Below are 22,661 nucleotides of genomic sequence, written 5' to 3' on the forward strand. Positions count from 1 at the left end.
TGTGCAGGTGGCATCCAGCAAGTTAATTTACATATCCACCAGCAACGCACAGGGAGCCACCTCATCCACCTTCCCCAACATCACTGTCTACAAATTTTCTCAAATCCCATGATGGAAAATCATCGCCCATTGTTTTGTTACCTAGAGAGCTTGCACTATGTTTTTAAGCTATGAATTTTATGTATTCTTATTGTACAATAATTGGCTTCTTTTAATTGGTTAGCATTTTCTTGTCAATTTATGAAAGATAAATAAATGAATGCTGCTGTATTGCATGTATGATGATATATTTTGCCATTATTTTGCCAAGCTGAATATAATGGATGAAAGAATAAACAACTTTTCTCTTTAGTAGTTCTAATGTTTCTAGGTTTTTAGTGTAAAAGTATTTAACAAACCTTAAATTGTGAAATAACTTTTTCATAATTTCATAAAATATTTCTCTAGTTTATCATAGTTTTTATTTTTGATAAATAATGTATTCAAGTATTATATGTAATTAATAAAGTAAAACATTATTAAATGATGTATTAAAAGTGTAATGAATTTTATCACAAGTTTCTTGTGACTTTTTCACAGTTTTTATAATATATCCATATGCCAATATATCTTTATTCCATCTAGAATTTAGCTATTGATTAATGAGTTTAACAATGTCTCAGTCAACACTGTTACTAATATATCCCATAAAAACTGACTAAACGATTTAGGGGAGAAAAGATTTATTTGCTCACAGTTTTTGGAGATTTCAAGGTTCCGTGTATGAGGCCGGAGTCTGTGGAGCTCAAGGCATGGGGGCCGGAAGCTGAGAGACAGAGAGAGTTACAAAGCTTCTGTCTTACACGTGTGGGAGGAGGAAGGATTTGTCATTCCCAAGACCACACAGGACCTTTGCATAGTAACCAGCCCCTGCTTCAAACATTGCTTCCTTGTTTCCATGAGTGCTGGGGGAATTAAAAAATCAAACCATTACAGATAATTTTGTTTTATTTAAAAAATGACTCAAAGACATTGTGTTTTATTTTTTAAATATTTATTTAAAATACACATTCCATTGAGAAGACTAAAATATATTTAAATTAGAATACAAGGTCTGATTCTGAATTATCATGATTTGGTATAATGTAAATGTCTACACTTGAACAAAACCTATACTACTATTTTAGGTAGTTTATCTATAAATCATGTTTACTTTGTTAGAAAAAAGGTCCATTTGCCACCTTTCATTATGTATTTTTTCTTCATTTTATAGTTACTGTATAATTTTAATTTTTACTGCAAATTAATTTTAGAACCATTTTATTCTGTCTATAAAAGTTAAACGTTAAGATTTGATTGGCACCTCATGAAAGCACCGGCGTTACTTGGTGAGTAGCTGACTTCTTTGTAACAGTCAGTAATTTCACCTAGGAATCTGACACAGTGATTTGCATTGGTGTCCAATTTGATACTTTGCATTAAGCATATGTTTTTTATCTTACATGTATTTTATATATGTTGTACAGAGATCATTGTTTTGAGATTTAGATATTGCATAACCATTATATTATTTTTAATTTTCTTCATTATACAGGCTATTTTGATATTGCTCTATGTAGGAAAAGTAACTGATGATCCATCCATTGGGCACATGAGCAGGAAGGAGAGTGGAGTTCAAAGCTTTTAAAGAAGAGAGGTAAGTGGTTTGGTAGTATGAGCTTATCAAGATTGTCTTCTGCTTTACTTCATTAACTTCAATGAAATAGTGGAAAACTCATAAAGTGACGGTAAGGATTGAGAGAAAGTGAGTTATGTGATAGTCAACTAGGAGAGTGGAGAAACGGATTGACTAGGTAAATATGGCAGAGTTCCTGCATGTAGAAACCCCTTGAGATGAGGATTCATAGTAATGAATTCAAAGTGATAGAGGCACGTTTGTTTCCTGCCATGTTCAGTCGTGTGTATGAGGTATTGGGCGTGGCATGAGCTTCCCCACGTTGCAGTGGATCTGGAGATGAATCCAGTATCTTCAAGTTGACCACCGCAGTAGCAGAGCCTCCTGTGGAAGTTCATGATGGTGCATCACATTTTCCTTTCAGACTTTAAAATTTATGAAACTATTTAAACTATAAGTGAAATATACCTAATGTATACAATTTAAGAAGCTTAAGTCAAGTTGGTGTGAGGCTCTCAGCAACTTGGTCTCTTGATGAGACCCTTTTTCTAAATAAAGTATAAAAATAGGTCTGGGAGTATAGCCTGGAGGTAGAAAAGCCCCTGGGTTTCATGCTCAGCACCACAAAATAAATAAATAAATAATAAATAAATAAATAAATAAATAAATAAATAAATAAATAAACAAACCTCCAATGGGCAAATGTGACCACTTTGTTTGTTTGTTTGTTTGTTTGTTTGTTTGTTTATTTATTTATGGTACAGAAGGATCACTAATTCATGACCAGCCTCAGTTACTTAGTGAGGCCCTCAACAACTTAGTGAGATCTTGTTTCAAAATAAATTAAAAATAGGTCTGGGGATGTAGGTAGGAGGTACAATGCCCTTGGGTTCAATCCTCAGTACCTCAAAAAAAAAAAAAAGAAGAGTAATCTAAGTTTATATACCTTTACATTTCCTATTTTGCCTTATCATATGCCTTTTTAAAATGCTGTAAAGTGTTCAGTATTTATTTAATAAATTATCTAAATACCAATTAATTCAGAAATTCAATATTCCAAAATGGAAATGCTTTGAATGCATAATGCTCCCTTTGATGCAGTGAGTATTTTTCATGAGAAAGACAAATATTTTATAATAGGATCTGGAAATTTTCCATTCCCTGACCAAAACTCAGTCTCAAAACACAGCTATGATAATGTCTAATTACTAAACCACCAGGGAACCAAGCTGGTGTGAAAATAAAGTAGTAGATGGTGTTGAATAAGTATGTCTTCATTAGTCTTCAAAACATTCTCGTGTCGTAAGAGTAGAAAAAGGCTTAAGAGGCCATTGAATTCATTGTCTACTTCCAGGAAGAATAATAACTGAATTACATAAAAATATTGTTGTTTTTCTTCTATAAAAATCTTCAGTGAAAACAATCTCATAAAAATGCTTTGCCTATGAATTTTCATGATGTTCTATAACAAATTAAAAACATGGACATGATTTGGTTTTTGGATGCCTATAACATCAAACGCCTGGGGTAGGGAATGTTTGTAACTAAATTTTGGGACTCAAACTATGTTATCATAGTTTGAATGCTTCAAATGCAGTATCTGAGATGAATGTTTGTGTGAAATTAATTTTAAAACAAGTGCTTTCAGGAAAGACCAATATAGAAACAGAACAAGAGAACAGAAAGGCGAAGAAGATAAACAATTGCACAAGTGTAGGCACAGGATCCCCAAAGGATAGGCTTTAGACCAATTATGCAGGAGACTTCTAGATTATAATTTATATCTTAGAGTTGTCTAATCCTAATGCAAACTTGCTGCATTTTTGTCCAAGAACCCTTGGATGACAGGTACAGGAGGGTTATGTGGTGAGTCAAGAATGGGGAGAGCAGAAGAATAACAATAAATATCCTGGCAATTTTGATTCTTTCCATTTGCTGCCAAAGGGATGGTAATAGTCTGAGGACAGGGCCCCAAAGATAATCTACAGGAGTTAGTTTTTAAAAATATATCAAAATCACATGGAACCTCTCGATGATGTATGATTTCAATGCACTAAGAAAGTATAAAAAAGAATACAGTACATCAAAGTCATTCATTGTAAATCTGAGATGATTTGTGTCGGACACCAATGAATTCTGCAACCTATGGCAAACACATTCAAGGCGCTGAGAAAATAAAACCAACACATATAAAACAACTAGCTATAGTACAAGAATTAATTAGATGTCTGTTATTATATGTCCACTATTAATTGAAACTTTCAAGATCATCAGTATAAGCTGAAGGACACTGAGTAGTCTTGTGAAAGGCACTGAACTAAACCTGGTCTTGAAAAGTGTGGAAGGTTTATCTGCCTGGAAAAGAAAAGCCAGTTTTAGTTGATTAAAAAGCAAAATTTTGCAGATTGAAAGGCATATGTTGCAACAAAATTAGGAGTGAAGAAGGTTTGCTAGGAACAATACCTGGAATGAAAGATGGAGAGCCAGAATGACTGACTCAGGGGAAATACCAGACCACTATGCTGCCCTGATGTTTCCTATGTGCCAGCTCCATGGGAAGCTCTTCTGCTGTGATTGCTCTGAGAGGATGCCATGTTGGTAAGAAATGGGTAGACCTTTTGTTGATATATTGATTGATTAAAAGTAATTATTTTGTTCACATTTTGCAAAAAGTCAGAAATTGGGTCTACAGCAGTCAATGGCATCCTGTAATCTCTGTTGACAAAGGCAATTGTGGTGATACAGAAACATCCAAAGTTCTGACCTCAAAAACTGCAAAACCAGTGTCAGGAGCTTGGAAGAAAATCCCAGAGACAGGAGCAGAGTGATCTTTGGAACCAAATGAGTGTACTGGGCAGGCATGGGCCATAGCGATTCAGATGGGTTGAGAAACATTCAGATGCTGAAATAAATAATTGTCCTACCCTAAAAACACACAAGCAACTCAGAACAAAACGGGCTGGACGTTTTTATAGATTAAGTAAAACTGTATCATGAGTACTTAATGACTGAGGTAAAGTTATGTGAAAATCAGAGCAAGACAATTCCAAGCTGAAAAGTGAGTCATTGGATTCTTCAAAGAAGTTTGGGGAATATATCAACCAGTACATTTCACTTTTCTCTTTTATTTTCATGATAGAAAGATATGACAAAACAAACATAGTTCTAAATATACCTAAAATATTTAATGACAAAAATAAAAGTTTAACTGAGAAGAATACATGAAATAGTTTAGCTGACTACATTTTTCCCCCTCTTTGGTACATAAAACGATGACTCTTGGGATTGATGTGCATTTGATAAACTGACAGAGAACATGACAGATGCATTGTAAGCTCTCAAAGAAAGTGAACGGACTTGATTAATGTGTTGTTTGTTACTCTACCACTTTTAGAGAACTTAGCTATTTGGAAAAATATATGCAATAAAAGTAAGCATAATAATTTAGTGTCTTCATGTTCTATGTTGTAGTTTTATCATTAACTTAAAAAGTATATATGGTTGCCCTCTTTCTATCCACAGGCATATTCAATCTATTCTAAATAGATCTCGCTGGAAGGTTAAATAAAATCACAATTAAAACACAATGACCTTGGTATTCCCATTGCATTAAATAGTCTTCCAGTACACCAGGACACTGCTAGGAAGATTTGGGTTTCCAGATCTGCTCAATGTGAAGCTTTGTTTGACTCAACAGTGCTGATACAACTGATTTGGGGCTGAATTAATAAAAAATAACAAGGATTTTTTTTTTAGCATTTTAGCCAGAGCTTGAAGGGCAAGTGTACTTTATGATATTTCCAGGGTCAAGAGCGAAGTAGGAGGCAGGAGAGGTGCTGATGGAGCGAGCAACCCCACATACCATGAGGGCGGCTGTCTTGCCCAGAGCTGGCTGTATCATTCTCCCTTAGCTCAGCTACCCCTCTGTTACTCCTCTTTTGGTTGCTGGCCATAGTCACTCTTTCTCTCTTTTCCTAAAGCAATATAATGCACATGCTATATATGGTAATTTACCTAGACTGTTAGGTGAGTTAGATTAAATGAAATTTCTCATGACTGAATTTCTTTACTGTTCATAAAAATGAAAAAAAATTTGCAGACAATTTTCATCACAAAAAGACAATGCTTCTGGCAAATGATCTAATCCAGGAAAGTCCATCCAAGTCTATATAATGCCTTGTAAACCTGTCATTTCAGTTTTACATAGTGCGCATTATTGTGGGAAGATCTCCAGCCTCCATGTGGGCTCTTAAACTGTGCTAAAAATTCCCTTAACGCCTACCAGCATCTCAGACACACACTCTGGAAAAGCCTCCAGGTTCTGGGGCTGGCACACAACATACCTGGAGCAGGTCTCACCTCACACTTTCTCTCTGGTTTGCTGTTTGTCCTGACTTACACAGAACGGATCTTACTTCTAGTTGCAATGTTAATGACGATAATGGAAAGAGTAGTCAATAAAAGTTGTGAAATAGGGGATTGCATGTGCACATTACACCACCCCAGTGGTGCTGTGATGAGAAAAAGCCGGGTTTCCTGGGGCTCCTGAGTGTAGCTTTAGGACACCAGCCTGTGCAGTGGGAAAGGTTTGATCTGAGCTCCAAATAAAAATCCACAGTAATGGATATTTGTGTATCCTTTCCTTGGAGCATCACAGTCTCGTGTGTGTCATTGTCAATATGATTTACATTATGATGTGGGACTATAAATTTTTTTTTATTGGTTTTAGAGATTGAATCCAGGAAATTGTACCTCTGAGCTACATCCCTAGCCCTCTTTAATTTTTTTTTATTATTTTGAAACAGGCTTTTGTTAAATTGTTGAAGGCCTTGTTAAGTTACTGAAGCTGGCCCAAAACCTGTGATTTCCCTGTTTTAACCTCCCAAGTACTGGGATTATCGGCATGCACCACTGTGCTTGGCTGGATATGTTTTTAATTTCTAGAAACTTATGTACGTAAAATATGAATATGTAAATGCCTATTACTAGAAGACTAGATGCCAGTTTTTTCCACTTCTATCTCTATTATGTATGCCTATATATATAATATATGTATATATATGTACAAATAGTACTATATATATTCACATGCATTTAATGTTATATTACTGCTATATATTTATATGTATAAATAAATGGGTAACAGGGATAAGTATGTACATATATATGTGTTATATAGGAAGTATATATATATACATATAGTAATATGCGTACATACATATATCCTATTCCCCACTTATAACTGAAAGACTTTGTACAAAAACCCAAAGAAAATATAATCACAGAAGTTTAGAAACAACCAATGCTCCCTTCAACTGTGCCATTTTGGAAACAGACACCGAGCAGGTGAAGGAGTCCTGCAGCGTTCAGGGATGGTCAGATGACAGACCATCGCCAGTCCATCTCTGAACAGACAGTTCCGTGTCCTTTCTTTGTTCCTGATTATGCCCTTCTGTTTTATCGATTTATTAACAGCCAAGAATTAAATGTCTATTGGCTAGGATTAAGCAATACTTACACGATAAATCTCTTTTCCCCTGAAGTTAATGAAAATGACTTCTAGATTTCTTCCCCTAAAATTTCCCCTCATCATGGGTTAAAACTGCAAAAGTACTCAGAAAAGGGAAAGAATATTCCTCATCTCAAAGACTCCTACTATGTTCAGGTGTTTTTACCATGTGGGAGGGAAAAACGTCCTCTGATCCTGTGTGTCTGGAAAAGATGTTAACTGCACACCTCTTTTCTCCATAGCTTTGGCCCCAATGCAAAGTTCTTTTTCTTGGACAGAGAAGCTTATTTTTATTGCTGCTGGGAATATTTAGCCTCCCTGAATACTTTGGTGTACTTTTTACTATTTGAAAACCTGGCAGGTGCCTTTGGTTGAAGATTATTATTCAAGTAGATTTTGAGTGAAAGGAAGGCAAGGCATTTTTTTTTTTACCTCTGAACTTGACTTTGAGAGACTGTAACAGTAAGTGCTACATGTATACGGAGAGTGCAATATGTGGTGTTGAGTGGTCAACTCAAGATTGGCTTTCTTGATTTTTTTAAATGATAAATAAAATTTTCTTGCTGGTTTTCATATTTTAGTTACCTGAATTGCTCTCATGACTGTGTGTTCATTATTTTCTTCCATCCAGCTTGAAATACCCCATTTTAGTTCAAACTGTTGACTTAAATCAAGGTGTATCAAAATTTATTGACTCCCTAAGCAAATATTTGTGGAGCTTCTGTTGCATGCAAAGTACGAGAGTTATGGCAAAAAAGATCGAAGAAGAGGGCCCAGGTCTTAGGGAACTTGCATCGAAATGGTAGAGTGGTGATGGTAGATTATGCACAAGTTAATAAATAAATGCAAAGAGTAAGCTCAATCTTGGAAGTGTTATTCAGAAAACAAATCATGATAGTTGGTCGTTGGAGAGAGGAGTGGCTTTAGATTATGGGGTCAGCCAAAGGCCCTCTGAGGAGGTGCTGTTTGAGGAGAGGAGAGCCAGCGCATGATCAGGGGGAGAGGGATCTTCTCCAAGGGGAGACAGGCAAAGAAAGAGCTCAGAATGTCCTGGAAGCATATGAATAACAGAAGGAGAGCACATGGTTTGAGTGTAGTGAGTGAGGGAAGAGTAATGTGGGCTGAGGTTCGAGGGGTGGATGCAGCTGGGTTATGCCAAGGTTTGTAGGACGTCTTTATGGGATTCGTGTGGCATGTAAGTGAGCAACAGAAATTCGTAGAAAAACCGGAATACTGGCAGTAAGGACAGTTAGGAGGATAGGAGAAAGGAAGGAAGGAAGAAAGGAAGAAAGAAAGAAAGGAAGAGGGAGGAAAGGAATAAAGAATGAAGGGAAGTAGGGGAAGAGAAAACCTGTGTAAAGATATAAACCTTTAGTTTTTTCTTACTGGAAATCGAACCCAGGGATATTCTACCTACAAGCTACACCCACAGTCTTTTTATTTCAAAACAGGGTCTTTCTAAGTTCCTGATGTTCTTCCTAAATTGCCAAGGCTGGCCTTGAACCTGTGAGCCTCCTTTTTTAGCCTCCCAAGTACTGGGATTGCAGGCATGCACCACGGTACCCTGCTTAGACCTTGATTTTGCAAAGAAGTTGCACGCAGTACTTTGAACTCACTGGAATATCATTTTCTAAGGTTAGTCATAGCCACAACATGTTGTATTTTGGCCCAAGGTGACATGAATAATATGAGAATGAGGAGAGAGTTGGAAAGCAGAAACAAGTCCACCAGTAGAGCCACACCCTCAGCCCCTCCCCAGCTTTTTAGAATTTGTTTTGTTTTGAAACATGGTCTTGCTAGGTTGCTGAGAATCTCGCTAAATTGCTGAGGCTATCTTCAAACCTGTGATCCTCCTGTCTCAGCCTCTCAAGTACTAGGATTACAGATGTGAATTACCAACCCCAACCCATTCTTGGTGATTGTGATTACTTCACTGTGTGTCATGAGGTATTGTGTAAAATCATCAATCCTTACTTGCAACCTGCCTTTGAGGTGCTTTATTAGGAGAACACATATCAGCAGAAGTTTCAAAGTGGTGGACTGGCCATCTCTCCTTTCACATAAGAGCTGGCTGGGAGTGGTGCTCCTGAGAGAATGAAGTGTGGAACCCAGCCAGCCCATCAGTCACGCCAGCCTTGAGATGCTCGGGGTCTGAAGGCCGTGGGTGCTGGCTGTCTTCACTGAAGACCTGAATGGCAACAGATCTGCTGCTCCTGTGGCTGGTAGGAGGCCACTGCTTATGTTTCAGGGACTCAGATCTTGCAGAGCGGAGCCTTGCAGCTCTCTTTGTCTCTTTATTTTGAAATGCCTGATGCTGCGGACATTATAAAAAATCCACTGAGTGACCAAATGGTTTCGTGTTGGTCAACCGAGACAGTACTTACAAACGAACAAACAAACAAAAACAGAAGGATTTCAGGTGATTATTTAAGCTCTCCTAGACCTGGGGACATTTTTATTCCTACCCACTTTCTGATGATGAAGGAGGTCTCAATTGTTCTCTTTCGCATATATCTCCCTGTAGCCATAGACCAGGTTCGAGAGATTCTAGGAACAGACCAAACTGTGATATTCCCCTGAGGAACTGACTATGAAAGTCATGAAGATAGTGAGTCATACCTCACAATTAAATATTTCTTCCCAAACATGCAACTCCTTTAAAGTAAAAGGAAAGATTAAGTCTAAAGGACTATGAAGTAGAGAAAAGACTGATCCTAGAAAGAACTTAGCTCTCAGAAGGTGCATGAAAGTGTGTACCTGTAGGATAAAACAGAGAGGGTATTTCTAGCCCCCTCTTTTTTTGAACCTTTTGGGAAAATGTTCTCCACTAGGCTGACATACCAGGCCCCATAGAGTGGAAACGTTTGTGCTGTGAGTGCCATAGTTGATACCTTCTGACTAGAGACTGTGCGTGCTATTAATGAGGAGGAGCACCCACTTGACTGAACAGGAGCTCCTTGCTCTGAGAACTGGATCTTCTGCATCACACTATGGCCATGGTGTGCACATTAGTCACTGCTTCAAATGTTTTCAAGGAATACAATCCTTGAAAATAGTTCCCAAAGCCACATGATGCACAACCAACAGGCTTGTGTGGAAATCCGCTGTGCTGTCCCTCTACATTCCCCACTGTGGCTACCCACCAATTCTTGTAGCCACTACCCTCGGCTCCCAGCTTTTACTTTTATTTCTTCTGGATGGAAAATCCAAACAATATTATGCTACATGAGATCAGTCAGTCTCAGAGAGTCAAGGGTTGTCTGTTTTCCCTTACACGTGGGAGCTAGAGAGAAAAATAGGAAGAGGGAAACGTCAGTGGAAGGGGATTGGGAGGGGAAGGTGGGGAAGGAAAGCAAGGCCCGATGAAGGAAACAGCTCAAATAATGCTGCGTCCACGTACGAAGGTGTCACCACCAATCTCGTCAACGAGCCTGGGGTGGCAGAGTGGAGTGGAATCCGGAGAGAATCGCATCTCATGCTATGTGCATGTATGTTTACATCACTTTGAACATAGCACTGAAATGTAATTACAAGGCACCAGTACAAAGCATGCTGAACACATGTATTTGTACTCCTAGTTCAATTCACAGCAGACAAGATGTTACCTCTCTCGTGTTACTGTCTCTATGCCACTGCCGCACAATTCAGCTAATATGGCTAATTTTAGCTAGATCGGTGGTTAGGAATAGATACTATTATGGAAGTTTAATATTATTTTCCCTTAACCCAATATGTGTTGTATTTCATCTAGTTACAATGTTTTTTCTACATTTTATTATGTTTTCTGTTTGTTGCTTGTGTATGTGCATATAGTTATGTTCACCTGTTACTGCGATGCATTTACTTGTCAAAACTGTCAGGTCAAATCTCTTAAGTCCAATTTTTGTTTGTGTTCTTGAATATTTTCCTTCTAAAGATTGACATTCTTATCGAATAACCAGATCTAGTTCTGCAGCCTGGCAGTAGCCTTTGGAATTTCTATTCCTTTTCATATCTTTTTTTCTTTTTGTTGTTTTCCTTCTTATTTTCACTTATCTGTCTCTTATTGCCTGGGTTCCCTATTTTCCTTTTCTTAATTTTTGATCTTGTGATTGTAAATCAGACTCTCTAAATTCCCAGGAAGGAGGTTTGGTAAAACATTTGGTAAAACAAAGTTATCTAAAAATTATTTAGTTAACATCTAAGTTGGAAATAGAAATCTGGGCTAAGAATCATTATCATTCAGAATTTTGAAAAAAAAAATCGCTCTCAGTGTTGTTAAGGCAGCCAATACCATTCTTGTTTCTGTTTTTCTATTTTTTATTTTGTATGCTAACATTATTTTTCTTTATAAAAACTTTTAGAAATTTCTCTTGTCTATTTTCTGAGATTGTGCCATGATACGCCATGGTTTACATGGTTTTTATGTTTCCTTGGTATTAAATGGGACTTTCTAATAGGGAAACTCAAGCTGCTCAGTTTGGGGACATTTTCTGAAGTACTTTTATCCTCATCTTTTTTATAATTGACATTCGTTGAGTAGTGAATCTTCGCATAGATCAGGCATCTGATTTTTAAAATCTTTATTCAATTCATTGCGCTTTATTTCCTAGACTTCTTTACCACTTCGTTTCTCAATCATTTTAGTGACTTCAGCTATTACATGATTAATTTTATAAACATTTTATTTCTTCTCGACTGTCCATTTTTATGGCAACATATAGCATATTCTTGTAAATTCTGATCTTCTGAGCTCTCTGAGAAAAGGTATCTCACACACACACACACACACACACACACACACACACACACACACATGTTGCCTCCTATTGTCTATTTCTTCTGCGTTTCTTTCATTTGTACATTTGTTTAGTTGATTGTCTTGGTTTCTTCCCTTCAAAGACCTGGATCATTTAGTGCTCAGTGATCTTTAGTGGTTTTTTCCAACGTTTTCAATAGGGGCAGGGTGCTAAAAATCTGAGTGTAAATCAGAGTATGTCTGAAAGACCTAGTGAAGGTGGGCTTTGCCATAGCTGGGTTTTTCTTTATGTAAAATGAAAACACTCATATCCGCATCTACACCCATTATTGTTTTTTTTTTTCAGTTTTTGAAAACGAATAATTTTTGTTCAGTTTTCTGAAAATGAATAATTTAATTATTATAGGGAAACAAGTTTGGCATAGACCAGGCAGGCAAAGGGACTGGACTGCCACCGGGGCATGTCCACATCCACTTAAACCCTTCTGCTTCCACATGGGCCTTTGCTGTGTCCAGTGCTCCTGAGTCTTCTCTAACTTATCCAGCAGGTTTGGGAAAGAGGTAATTCCCCAGCCCAGTGGGACAGAGGCAGAGGCTGAGATCAGTGGCTCCTATGAAGACTTTTACACAGTCTGATTGTTCAGCCTCACACCGCACACAGTGTTGCCTGCAGGTTTTGAGTCTTTTCTGTAACATTGCTTGGAGCCCAGTGGAGGAGCTGTCCAGCTCTAAACTGTCCATGGAGGAGGGGTTTAAGGATGCCAACATTGTTAGAGGTGGGGCTCAGGGGTCTGTCTGACTTGAATCTGAATGAACAACTCAACCAGAAGGGAGGCTGCTCTCCACTGCAGAAGGAAATTCCCAGGGAGCAATGTGCCTGGAGTCCTTTGCACAGAACTGAGAGGCGAATGTGGGTCCTGAAGAGGCATCTAGGTGGAGCCTGGCAGCACAACTGCGGAGACAGCCAAATTCCAACATAAAGCATCATATGTGAGCATCTATAGTGTTGGGAACTTATACTATAAACAATAGGCATGGTGGCACCTGCCTGGGAGGCTAAGACAGGAGGATTGCAGTTTTTAGGCCAGTCTCAGCAACTTAGGCCCTTCACAATTTAGTGAGACCCTGTTTCAAAATAAAACATACAAGGGGGTGAGAATGGCCACTGACTTCAATTTCTCCTACCCCATTAAAAACAAAACCAAAAATCAACCTAAACAGTAGAGAGCTGTTAAATAATTTTCAATAGGAAGTGCATATAATGAAATTTGCATGCTAGAAACATCGCCTAAGGATCAGGGCAAGGGTGGAAAAGAAGGAAATGGATGCAGTGAGGCCAGTAGAGAAGCTTTGGAAATTGTCTACAGGCTACAAGATACAGGTTTAAAATTCAGATGTTATACTGGGAGGCCAGAAATAGAACGAACATGATTACTAGAAGGTGGGATGGACATGATTCCAGAGTGTCTTGGATAATGTGGATGAGCTGTAGAAGGGAGATAGGAGAATTCTTAAGATCCTGACTAACGGGGTTAGGTAAAGCCAGGTAGAGTGGCACACACCTGTAATCCCAGTACTTGGAAGGCTGAGATAAGAGGACTGCAGGTTCATGGCCAGCCTCAGACACTTAGGTCCTCTGCAACTCAGGGGGAACCTGTTACAAAAAAATAAAATAGAACTGGGGTAAAGCTCAGTGGTGGAATGCCCTGGGTTTAATTCCCAGTACCACACACACACACAAAAAGAGAGATGTTAGGTTCACAAAAATTAAAAATATAGGAAGAGGCTCTCTGTTAATACGGATCTAGGTTAATCTCTATTGTGTCAGGAGGTACTGAAGGTCACAGTCATCTGCACCCTTTGTTGAATCACACGTTTTACATCACTTTAGGATTATTTATGCCACAAATACGTGTTAAGTATATAGCATGAGCCAATATTTTTGCTGGTAGCAGAAGAGTCAGTCAATCCATACTGTGGTCCTGAAGATTGAATCCAAGGGCATTCTACCTATGAGCTATAGCCCAAGCCCTTTTTATAAAAAAATGCTTTGTTTTGAGACAGGGTCTGGCTAAGTTGCCGATAGTCTCACTAAGCTGCTGAGGCTGGTCTTGAACCTGTGGTACTCTTGTCTCAGCATATCAAGTACTTGGATTACAGGAGTGCACCACTCTGCCTGGCTGGCTATTAGATTTATAATTTGATGGCATTACTGAGAAGTGGTTGAAATTGTAAGAGTTGAAGACTTTCTAGTTGGAAGAAGTAACCTATTGGGTAGGTGCCCTGGGAGAGTTTATCTTGTTCCCTGTCCCTCCCATGGTCTCTCTCTCTCTGCTTCCTGGATGCCGTGAGCTGAGCAACTTCCTTCTGCCATACCATCTGCCATGATGTTCTGTGAAGGCACTGGGGCAGCCAGCCTTCGACTGGGACCTCTGGAACTGTAAGCCAAAGTAAATACCTCCTCCTCTAAGTTTTTTTCCTCAGGTGTTTTGACCCAGCAATGAAAAAGTAACTACCACAGGTAATCTATACTCACTGAGTACTGTGTGAGAATACTACAAGCTAAAACAATCATTTTAATCCATTAAAAAAAATACCTGGAATCAGGTTCTTTTTTACAATGATTCTTGATTCCCTCAGAAAATAATCAGGAGAATAATCAATGCATGACCCATGTATTAAAGCTCCCGTGTTCTCCTTGGGAATCTCTAATCAGGCGGCGTGACCCACGTTTTCCTTCTATATTACCATATTCTCTGAGTCACCAAGGTTTCTAGTTGTTGGCAGGAAAGTTTATCCCTCATCCTCATAGTATTACCCATGGGTAGGAAAGAATATAACTTGAGAACTTGTACTAGGAGTAAAAGTACAACCCATAGATCCAGGCATCCTCTGTCTCAGCCTTGCGCTTCACAAGGCTTGTCTAATTATGATATGAAAATATATTTCTTGGGCTACCATGCAAATCCACTCCATGGCTCAGTAGCCCTGGGGTAAGGCCAAGAACTCACATTTCGAGCAAGTTTCCAGTTGATCTGGATGGTCTGCAGGACATATTTTGAGAACCACTGATTCTCACTCTGACTCTGAACTACACAATTCCTACTGTCTCACCTGCAAACAGACCCCTCTGTTTAGGAAAAGTAGTTCATGTGACCCAGGGAATCATTCAACCCAGGGCTCGTGTCCTCCGTTCTACACCACTCTGGATACCCAAGACCCCAGAATTTCCTACCCAGACATTCTCTAATACCACACTCAGGACTGTCCGTTCCCCTGTCCCCAGCCTGTCCTCCTGGTGGGAGATCCCTCTTCCTGTGTGCACACAACTGGATCTGAGGGTGGACAAAGGGGCAACCGCTTTAAGAGGAAGCATTTTGTGCTGAGGTGGATGTAGAGATGTTCCCATGCAAGGCCCCTCTTGGTTCTGGCGGAAACAGGGGTAGAAATAGGAAAGGGATGAACAGTGATTAGAGGACCCACATCAGAAGGAGCCACTGCATCTACAGTGATCTTTAGAGGGTGAGTGAACATGCCTACTTCCTCCATGAGCCCCTCTACACACTCCCAGGGGGCCAGAAAGTGGAGACCAGAGAATGTGCACTTTCAGGGTTCCCTGGGTGTTAGCTGAAATTTGACTTGAACTTTCTCCGTTAGTTTGAGCTAAAGTTCATCTCTTTGCTCTGTTTATTTCTTATTCTTTAAAAAAGTGTGTGTGTGTGTGTGTGTGTGTGTGTGTGTGTGTGTATCACTGAAGATTGAACTTTGAACTCAGGGACATTCTACCTCTGAGCTACACCACCAATGCTATTTCACTTCTTTATGATGAGACAGGGCCTCACTAAGTTGTGGAAGTCTTCACCAAGCTGCTGAGACTGGCTGCGAGCCTGCAATCCTCCTGTCTCAGCCTCCCAAATACTGAGATTAGGCATGCACCACCACACCCTGCTACCAAAGTTAATTATGTTGTTCCTTTGGCCTTTGGCTCCAAGGCCGCCTTCTTAACTGAGAGCAGATGCCTGTATCCAGTCAGGAAGCCACTTTTCCCTGCCCTCATTCCTCCTTTTCCCTGTGTGGTTTTGTTTTGGTTAATGTCTTCCTAGCCACTACCCTCTGAAAGAGCAGGGATCGTGTCTCAGTTCACTCTTGTGCCCTTTCCCTTGGGCACAGAGCCTGGCACCTGAGATCTGTGCAATAAATAACCAAAAGTATGGCCACTGTCGCAGTATTAAAACGTACCACTGACTGGCACCCAGCAGATGCCTAAGAAGTGACGTGGATTGTTTTTGTTCGAGAGCAATTTATACTGTAAATCGACATTCAATTTTGTTCCCTCACACTACGAGGGAGAGAATGGGGTGAACTTGGGACAATTACAATCTGAACTAAGTCAAGAAAAAATGTGGTGTGATAAGTGACTGGCCCAAGGAGCTGGAATCATGACACACTTTTAGAGGCTTGAGAAACAAAATACCCAGAGTTTAAAACAAAGCATAATAAATACAGGAAAGGCTTGCATGTGCCAGTTTTTCTTGCCCCCCACCACGCACACCCAAGCCTGCGGTAACAGTAATGCCCTGGCCCGGCGTTCACACCGCCCATAACCAGCTTCCCCTCCCTCTTCACAACTCGAGGATTACTTAACAGTCCCTTTAATATCAGCCAGTCCAAATATCCTCCCGTCAAATATTTCTGGGGCCTGCACTTGGAGAAAGAAACGCTTTTCTCAAATCTGTGAACAGGACACTTTTTTTCTTCTTAATGTCAAAATAAACCATCTGCTTGTACAACTGTTCCTAATTACTTCCCTGCCTCGCCTCTCGCTGGCAGGGTTTGGCATGGCACCCCGCCCAGAGCAGTCCCGCTGCCCGGGGCTTCGCAGGCGGCTCACCCACCCCATCGCTGCTCCGGGCGGAGCCGGCCTGCGCCCGCGTGTCCAGGGTCCGTCTGCCGGCCATCTGCCGGTGGCGCCGCCGCCTCCCGGAGCCCGCCGAGCCGCCGCGCAGCTCCTGCACCGAGCCAGCATGCGTGCCCCGGGCTGGGGGGCCTTCCTGCTGGTGGTCTCCTGGCTTCTCTTCGCGGGGCTGGCAGCTGTTCCCCAGAGCTTCTCGCCGTCGCTGAGGTGAGTCCGACCTGTTATTCTTGAAGGCACAGCTGGTCCACTTCGTGATCGCGGCCGGCCGCGCTGAGCCAAGGGCAGCCACCAAGTTGGACGGGGAGAAACCTCCTCAACCTGACCCTCTTCCTAGCCCTCCATCCTTCCCGAGCACGGCCAGAGGACAGAGCAGAGTTTCTGAGTAGTTTCTCCCTGAATCGTTTCTCGCTGTGAAATACACAGCAGGCGGGACTTCTGCCCCAAGGTGTGCTCTCTCTTGCCTCTCCACGGGCATCTCGCAGCACAAAACCTTTGGGGATGTATGACTTGTGTTTTCCAGTTGCATCTCCACGGGGTGCCTTTCGCATTCTGCATTACTTTCTGAAGAGACTCAAGGTGCACCACCATCGCTAAAGTAACTTTTTAAAACTGGAGTTCTTCAACACTGTCAGGCAAATTTTAAACGCTCTCTGAATGCTGTGCTCCTGATAGAACTTTCTGCAAAGCATCTTTTTTTCATCAAACAGCTGCCTTCTGGCCATCCATCACATAGTAATGGGGTGATTTTACTATTTATTTATTTATTTATTTATTTATTTATTTATTGGTGGGATTCCTGGAAGCCCTTCTACCTCCAGGCTACACTCCCAGGCCTATTTTATACTTTTTTTTTTTTTAAATTAGAAAACAGGGTCTCTTAAACCAGCGCAGCTGGCTTTGAACCTGCACGATCCTCCTGTCTCAGCCTCCCAAGTGCGGGGATTACAAGCGTACGTGCGCCACCACGCCCGGCAATGGGGCGATTTTAAAAAGAGAATTGGAAGTTGGAGATGTGGCCCAGACCTGTGATTCTGGGGTGGGATGCTGAGACCAGAGGATCTCAGGCTCCAAGCCAGCCTCAGCAACTTAGCAAGACCCGGTTTCAAAATACAAATTAAAATGGGCTGGGAGTGTAGCTTGGATATAGAATACTCCTGGGTTCCAGAGAGAGAGAGAGAGAGAGAGAGAGAGAGAGAGAGAGAGAGAGAGAGAGAGAGAGAAGCTGATAGCCAGGCATGATGGTGCATACCTGTAATCCTAGTACTTGGAAAGTTTGAGACCAGCATAGGCAATTTAGTGAGACTCTACTTCAAAATAAAACAAAACAAACAAACAGATGAGTATATAAAAAGAGCGGGGGTTTAGCTTGGATATAGAATGCTCCTGGTTTCGGTCCCCAGAACCTCCCCACGCACACACACAAAGAGAAAATAGGCAACATCAGCCAAGTATCCTACTCTAGATTAATTTGAATTATAAATGTGCATATAAAATTTCGTCACAAAGCCTCATCCACCTGGAAGAAGGTGCTATTTTAGGCCCTGGTTCTTTCACAGTCGGGTGGTACCAGTTTGCTGGGGGGGAGGACACAGCCTTGCGGGGAAGCTTGGCCCCCAAAACAATGCGACTTGCTACTTGATACTCCTGGGTGGCCCCTGGGGGGGGGAGCAGCCGGGGCTGGGAGCAGAAGGGGCAGCTTCTACCTCTGACCTGGCCTGCCGTGGTCTTTGTCGCCCCCGCAGAAGCTGGTCGGGCGCCCCCTGCAGGCTGTCCCGGGCCGAGTCGGAGCGCCGCTGCCGTGCGCCTGGACAGCCCCCAGGGGGCGCTCTGTGCCACGGCCGCGGCCGGTGCGACTGCGGCGTCTGCATCTGCCACGTGACCGAGCCGGGCACCTACTTCGGGCCGCTGTGTGAGTGTCACGAGTGGGTGTGCGAGACGTACGACGGGAACACCTGCGCAGGTAAGGCGGGGCCGCCGTGCCCCCACTGGTCAGGATCCCTGATAACAGGGGAGCCTGTTATCACTGTCAGCTGGGCTCTTGTGCAATCAGTTCTGACATTAGTTACTAGAAAGTTCTTTCTTCTGGGGTCCCAACTTACGTCTAAATACTATTTGTGACAGTCATTCCTTGCATCCTCAACGTCGGCTCCGTCTAAGCTCCTCATCACACACTAAGTTCTCCCAACCTGCTCACAAGCGCCGTTATTTCACTGGACTCTCCTACCTCCACCAGGAATGTTAATCATAATATTTGAAGATTATAAGCCTTTATTTTCTTTTCTCCTTGGACACAAGGGAGGATTAATTTTCTCATTTCCAGGGGAGCGGATCGTGTCTTTGAACCCCAATCTGCGCTCTAGCACTTAGGATGTGTAGACAGGAGGGCATATTGGAAAACTGCAACCAGGAAAAAATAAATAAGTAGGCACATATTTACTTAGAAGCAATTGTATTATTTTAGCTGCTTGGATATTTGAGCTGCAGTGAAACTTGGTATTTTGCTAAGGGCGGAGTGAAAATACATTCATTTCCCTTGCACATTTTAAAGAAGTGATTCAGGTTCTGCTATTGGAAAGAGTCAAGACATTTTTGGGTAGAGAACCCTTAACCTCTTTATCAGCTTCATATAAATATGTCATTTACGGGAGTCCAAGGGCCTCTGTTAGTTCATTGTGAACCATACAGGAACTCCATTAGTGAAAGGACAGCACAGTGCATTCCAAGTGGGGTTTGGCAGATTAGTCTAGGGGAAAAAAAATAGCAACTTATTTTACTCTCGATGCAGCTGAGATTGGGGTGTCCAACAATAACACAGAGATCAAAAGTGAGTTCACAGCAAAATGCTTTTTCTTGGCACCTGGGCTCAAAAGTACACTGTGAGAATTCTTAATATGCAGACTATTTGGCAGTGGGGGTAAAATAGTCCTAGAGGTACTTTGGATAGGAATAGGTCTGCCTACGTGGCTTATTTACTGATCTTTTAAAAATACCGAATGCCACATTTTTGTTATTTTAACTTCATTGGCTTCAGAAACTACAGAATCATTAAGGGTAGCTCTATGGAACGAAAGCTAAGCATCATCCAATGTTTTATTCCCAACTCAACTGTTACCTGCTCCTCTGGCTTTTATTTTCTCTAGCAAAGTCTCCTCAAGAGTAAGCTTTGGGAACAGAGTTTCCAGGGCTTTTTCTATTGTTGTTTCATTAGAAATGACAAAGGTGAGATGGAGCCTTCAACTGGTGAAACTAGCTGAGTGCTATCAGCCACCCTGCTGAAGAGCCTGAGCTGGCGGCTTGCTGTGAAATTATGCAAAAGAATTCTCTGGTCCTCAGAGCCCCTTGGCCCCCCAGGGAAAGTGACTTGCTGTTACTCAAAACATCTTAGTCACCATGCTCCTTTCCTCATGATACTAAATGCAGGACTGAGTCACACAGGGTTTGGTTTTGGGTTGCCTGCCTGCATTTCTATAGAAGGTAAAATTTTTCTCTTTGTTGCAAACTGAATGAAATAATTGTGTGCATTTGCTATTCTCACCTTGCCAGTTCCCACCGAGGCCTCTCCACCTGGCTTCCTGGGTACCCTGTGAACACTCTAGCCATATCTGCCAGGCCTGGAAGAGTTCCACACACATACACACAGGCTGCCTTGCCGGCGTGCTGGCTTGCTCTGTGCTTCAGATTTTGCTTGTCAACTGCATTTTCAGACTTTCAGAATCATAACTAGCACGTAAACACAGCAGGTTTCCTATTTGTGTACCTGGTCCTTCACCTCTGTGATCAGCTCCCTTCTAGAAACAGAAGAACTTCCAGAGACCTCCTCTACCTTTATGAGGAAAATAAAATCCTGTTTTGGTAGTCAAGTGGTTAAAAGTATGGAATCTGGAGGGAACTTTGAGGGATTCCTACTGACTGTGTAAACTTGAAAACTTACTTGGACATCCTAAGTTTTGATTTCTTCATGTGTAAAAATGAGAATATTAATAGTAACTACCTTACAGAATTGAGAAATATAATACAATATATATCTTAAAATAGTGTCAGACACAAAGTTAATGCTCAGTATATATTAACAAACACATTAATATATCAATATATGTTAATATATTAACATATAATATATAGCATAATTATAGTGATAAAAGTTAAGCTAGATGGATGGATGGATGAATGGATGGATGGACGGATGAGTATATAGACAGAAATATGGATAAGCTGGTCTTGTGGTTGTTGGGCTTTTGATGCAGTAAGAATAGTTTAGTTTTCACCCTGTAGTCTGGACCTGTTATTGATTTAAGGCCCAAAAGGTCAAACAAGGATAGCTATTTTGGCCCAGCCTCCCAGCAGCTGTATTGGACACACTGTGTCCTTCTAAAGTGAAGGCCATTGGGATTCTTACACTGTTCAAACTGAAATAAGAAATATATTTCTTTTAGTTTGACCTGGTTGAAGTAACTATGTTAATACTATCAAGCATCTGTTTCTTCCAGTGCCCACTTGTTCATGGGTATCAATCTTTCTCAAACTTTCGTAGCATAAAGGTCTGGCCTGGTGACCGTTCCTGGGGATGCGATGTTCTGTTAAGAGACAAACTAATTTTTGTGAACTGTCTTTGAGAATAGCAAAATGTTTGATTGCATGAAAATAAACTTTCATTGATATTTCTAAAGCTTCCCCAGGTGATTCTACGAACAGCCACAGTTACACGTAAATAAAAATGTTGGCTCCTTATAAATCTTTTTGAATTGCTTTTAAAATTTGTCACTTAGAAGAGTTCAGTTCTAACCAGCGTGGTGGTGCATACTTATAATCCCAGCTAATTGGAAGAGCGAGGCAGGAAGATGGCGTTTTCAACACCAGCCTGGGCAACTCAGAGACCTTGTGTGAAAATAAAATAAAACATACAATTAGAAGGGCTTGGATGTGGCTCAGTGGTAGAGCTCCCCGGTGTTTAATCTCCAATACTGCCAAATAAAATAAGATAAAAAAGAGAAAAAGTTTAGTTTTGGTAATTGGAAACAGCTAATGGAATTCAATTTAGCAAACACTTAGGAAGTAATGAATTTTAAATGGGCTTTTCTATGTTGAAGGGGAGAGAAATATGAGTAGTATATGGCAGCTAAAGATTGAGTAGAGAAATTCTCAATTCCTATAAATTTCTTTGAGGGTTTCATTGAGGCTGGGATTAAATGTTGTGGCTAAAGGTGTTAAAACGTGGTAGGACGTGCCATGATTCTTTAAGGATAGAGAGGTGTTCAATCCAGTAGTTGGACGGTAGGAGTTCCAAGGGATGGGGACCTCAAGGATAGGCTTGGGGCGGGAGCCATGCAAGGGATTTGGGAATTGGTGGAGAACTCAGGTTTGGCTTGTTGGAGCTGTAGCACTCTGGAGAGAGCAGAAGTTGATCTTTTGAGAGTTAGAGTTGAACATGCCATGGAGGGCTCTGAACCTGAATGCAAAGTTTGTGCTGCCTCAAACATTATCCAGGAACTGTGAAGGTCTGGAAGCTAGGAGTGGCTGTTTGTGCTCTGGTGCACCAGAAGCCACAAGGTGCCTGCTGGGGAGGAACTCAGTTTAGGTCCTGTATATATTTATAGTGCTGGGGGCAGAGACTGAGGCAGAATTTGGATGGCTTTTAAAGACTGTTTAATAGTAGGATCAACAGGATGCGATATGAATTAAAACATGATGTTGAGTTTGTAGGTCTGAGTGGCAGGGAATACACTAGAATAGATGGAATAAAGAAGTCAGGAGAAAGAGCAGGACCAGTCCTCTTATTTTGACCTGGAATTGCTGTAAAATGGAGAGTTATATTTATTGCCAGCAGAAAAAGATTCTGCATTTTACT

General features: G+C 41.0%; 1 protein-coding gene across 2 annotated transcripts in view; it reads left to right on the forward strand.

Annotated features, from left to right (window-relative positions):
• Nucleotides 1-16,925: 16,925 nt before the first annotated feature.
• Nucleotides 16,926-22,661, forward strand: part of ITGBL1 (integrin subunit beta like 1) — a gene marked incomplete at both ends in the record, with an annotated part of 272,895 nt that continues 267,159 nt past the window's right edge. For both annotated transcript variants that reach the window (XM_080689531.1, XM_080689532.1), the window contains 2 exons: nt 16,926-17,023; nt 18,559-18,776. In XM_080689531.1, the coding sequence (XP_080545657.1) occupies nt 16,926-17,023; nt 18,559-18,776 (316 nt within the window). The remainder of the gene's footprint in view (nt 17,024-18,558; nt 18,777-22,661) is intronic.

The sequence above is a fragment of the Muscardinus avellanarius genome, assembly GCF_963383645.1.
Source record: "Muscardinus avellanarius genome assembly, chromosome: 2".
In the NCBI taxonomy this organism is placed as follows: Eukaryota; Metazoa; Chordata; class Mammalia; order Rodentia; family Gliridae; genus Muscardinus; species Muscardinus avellanarius.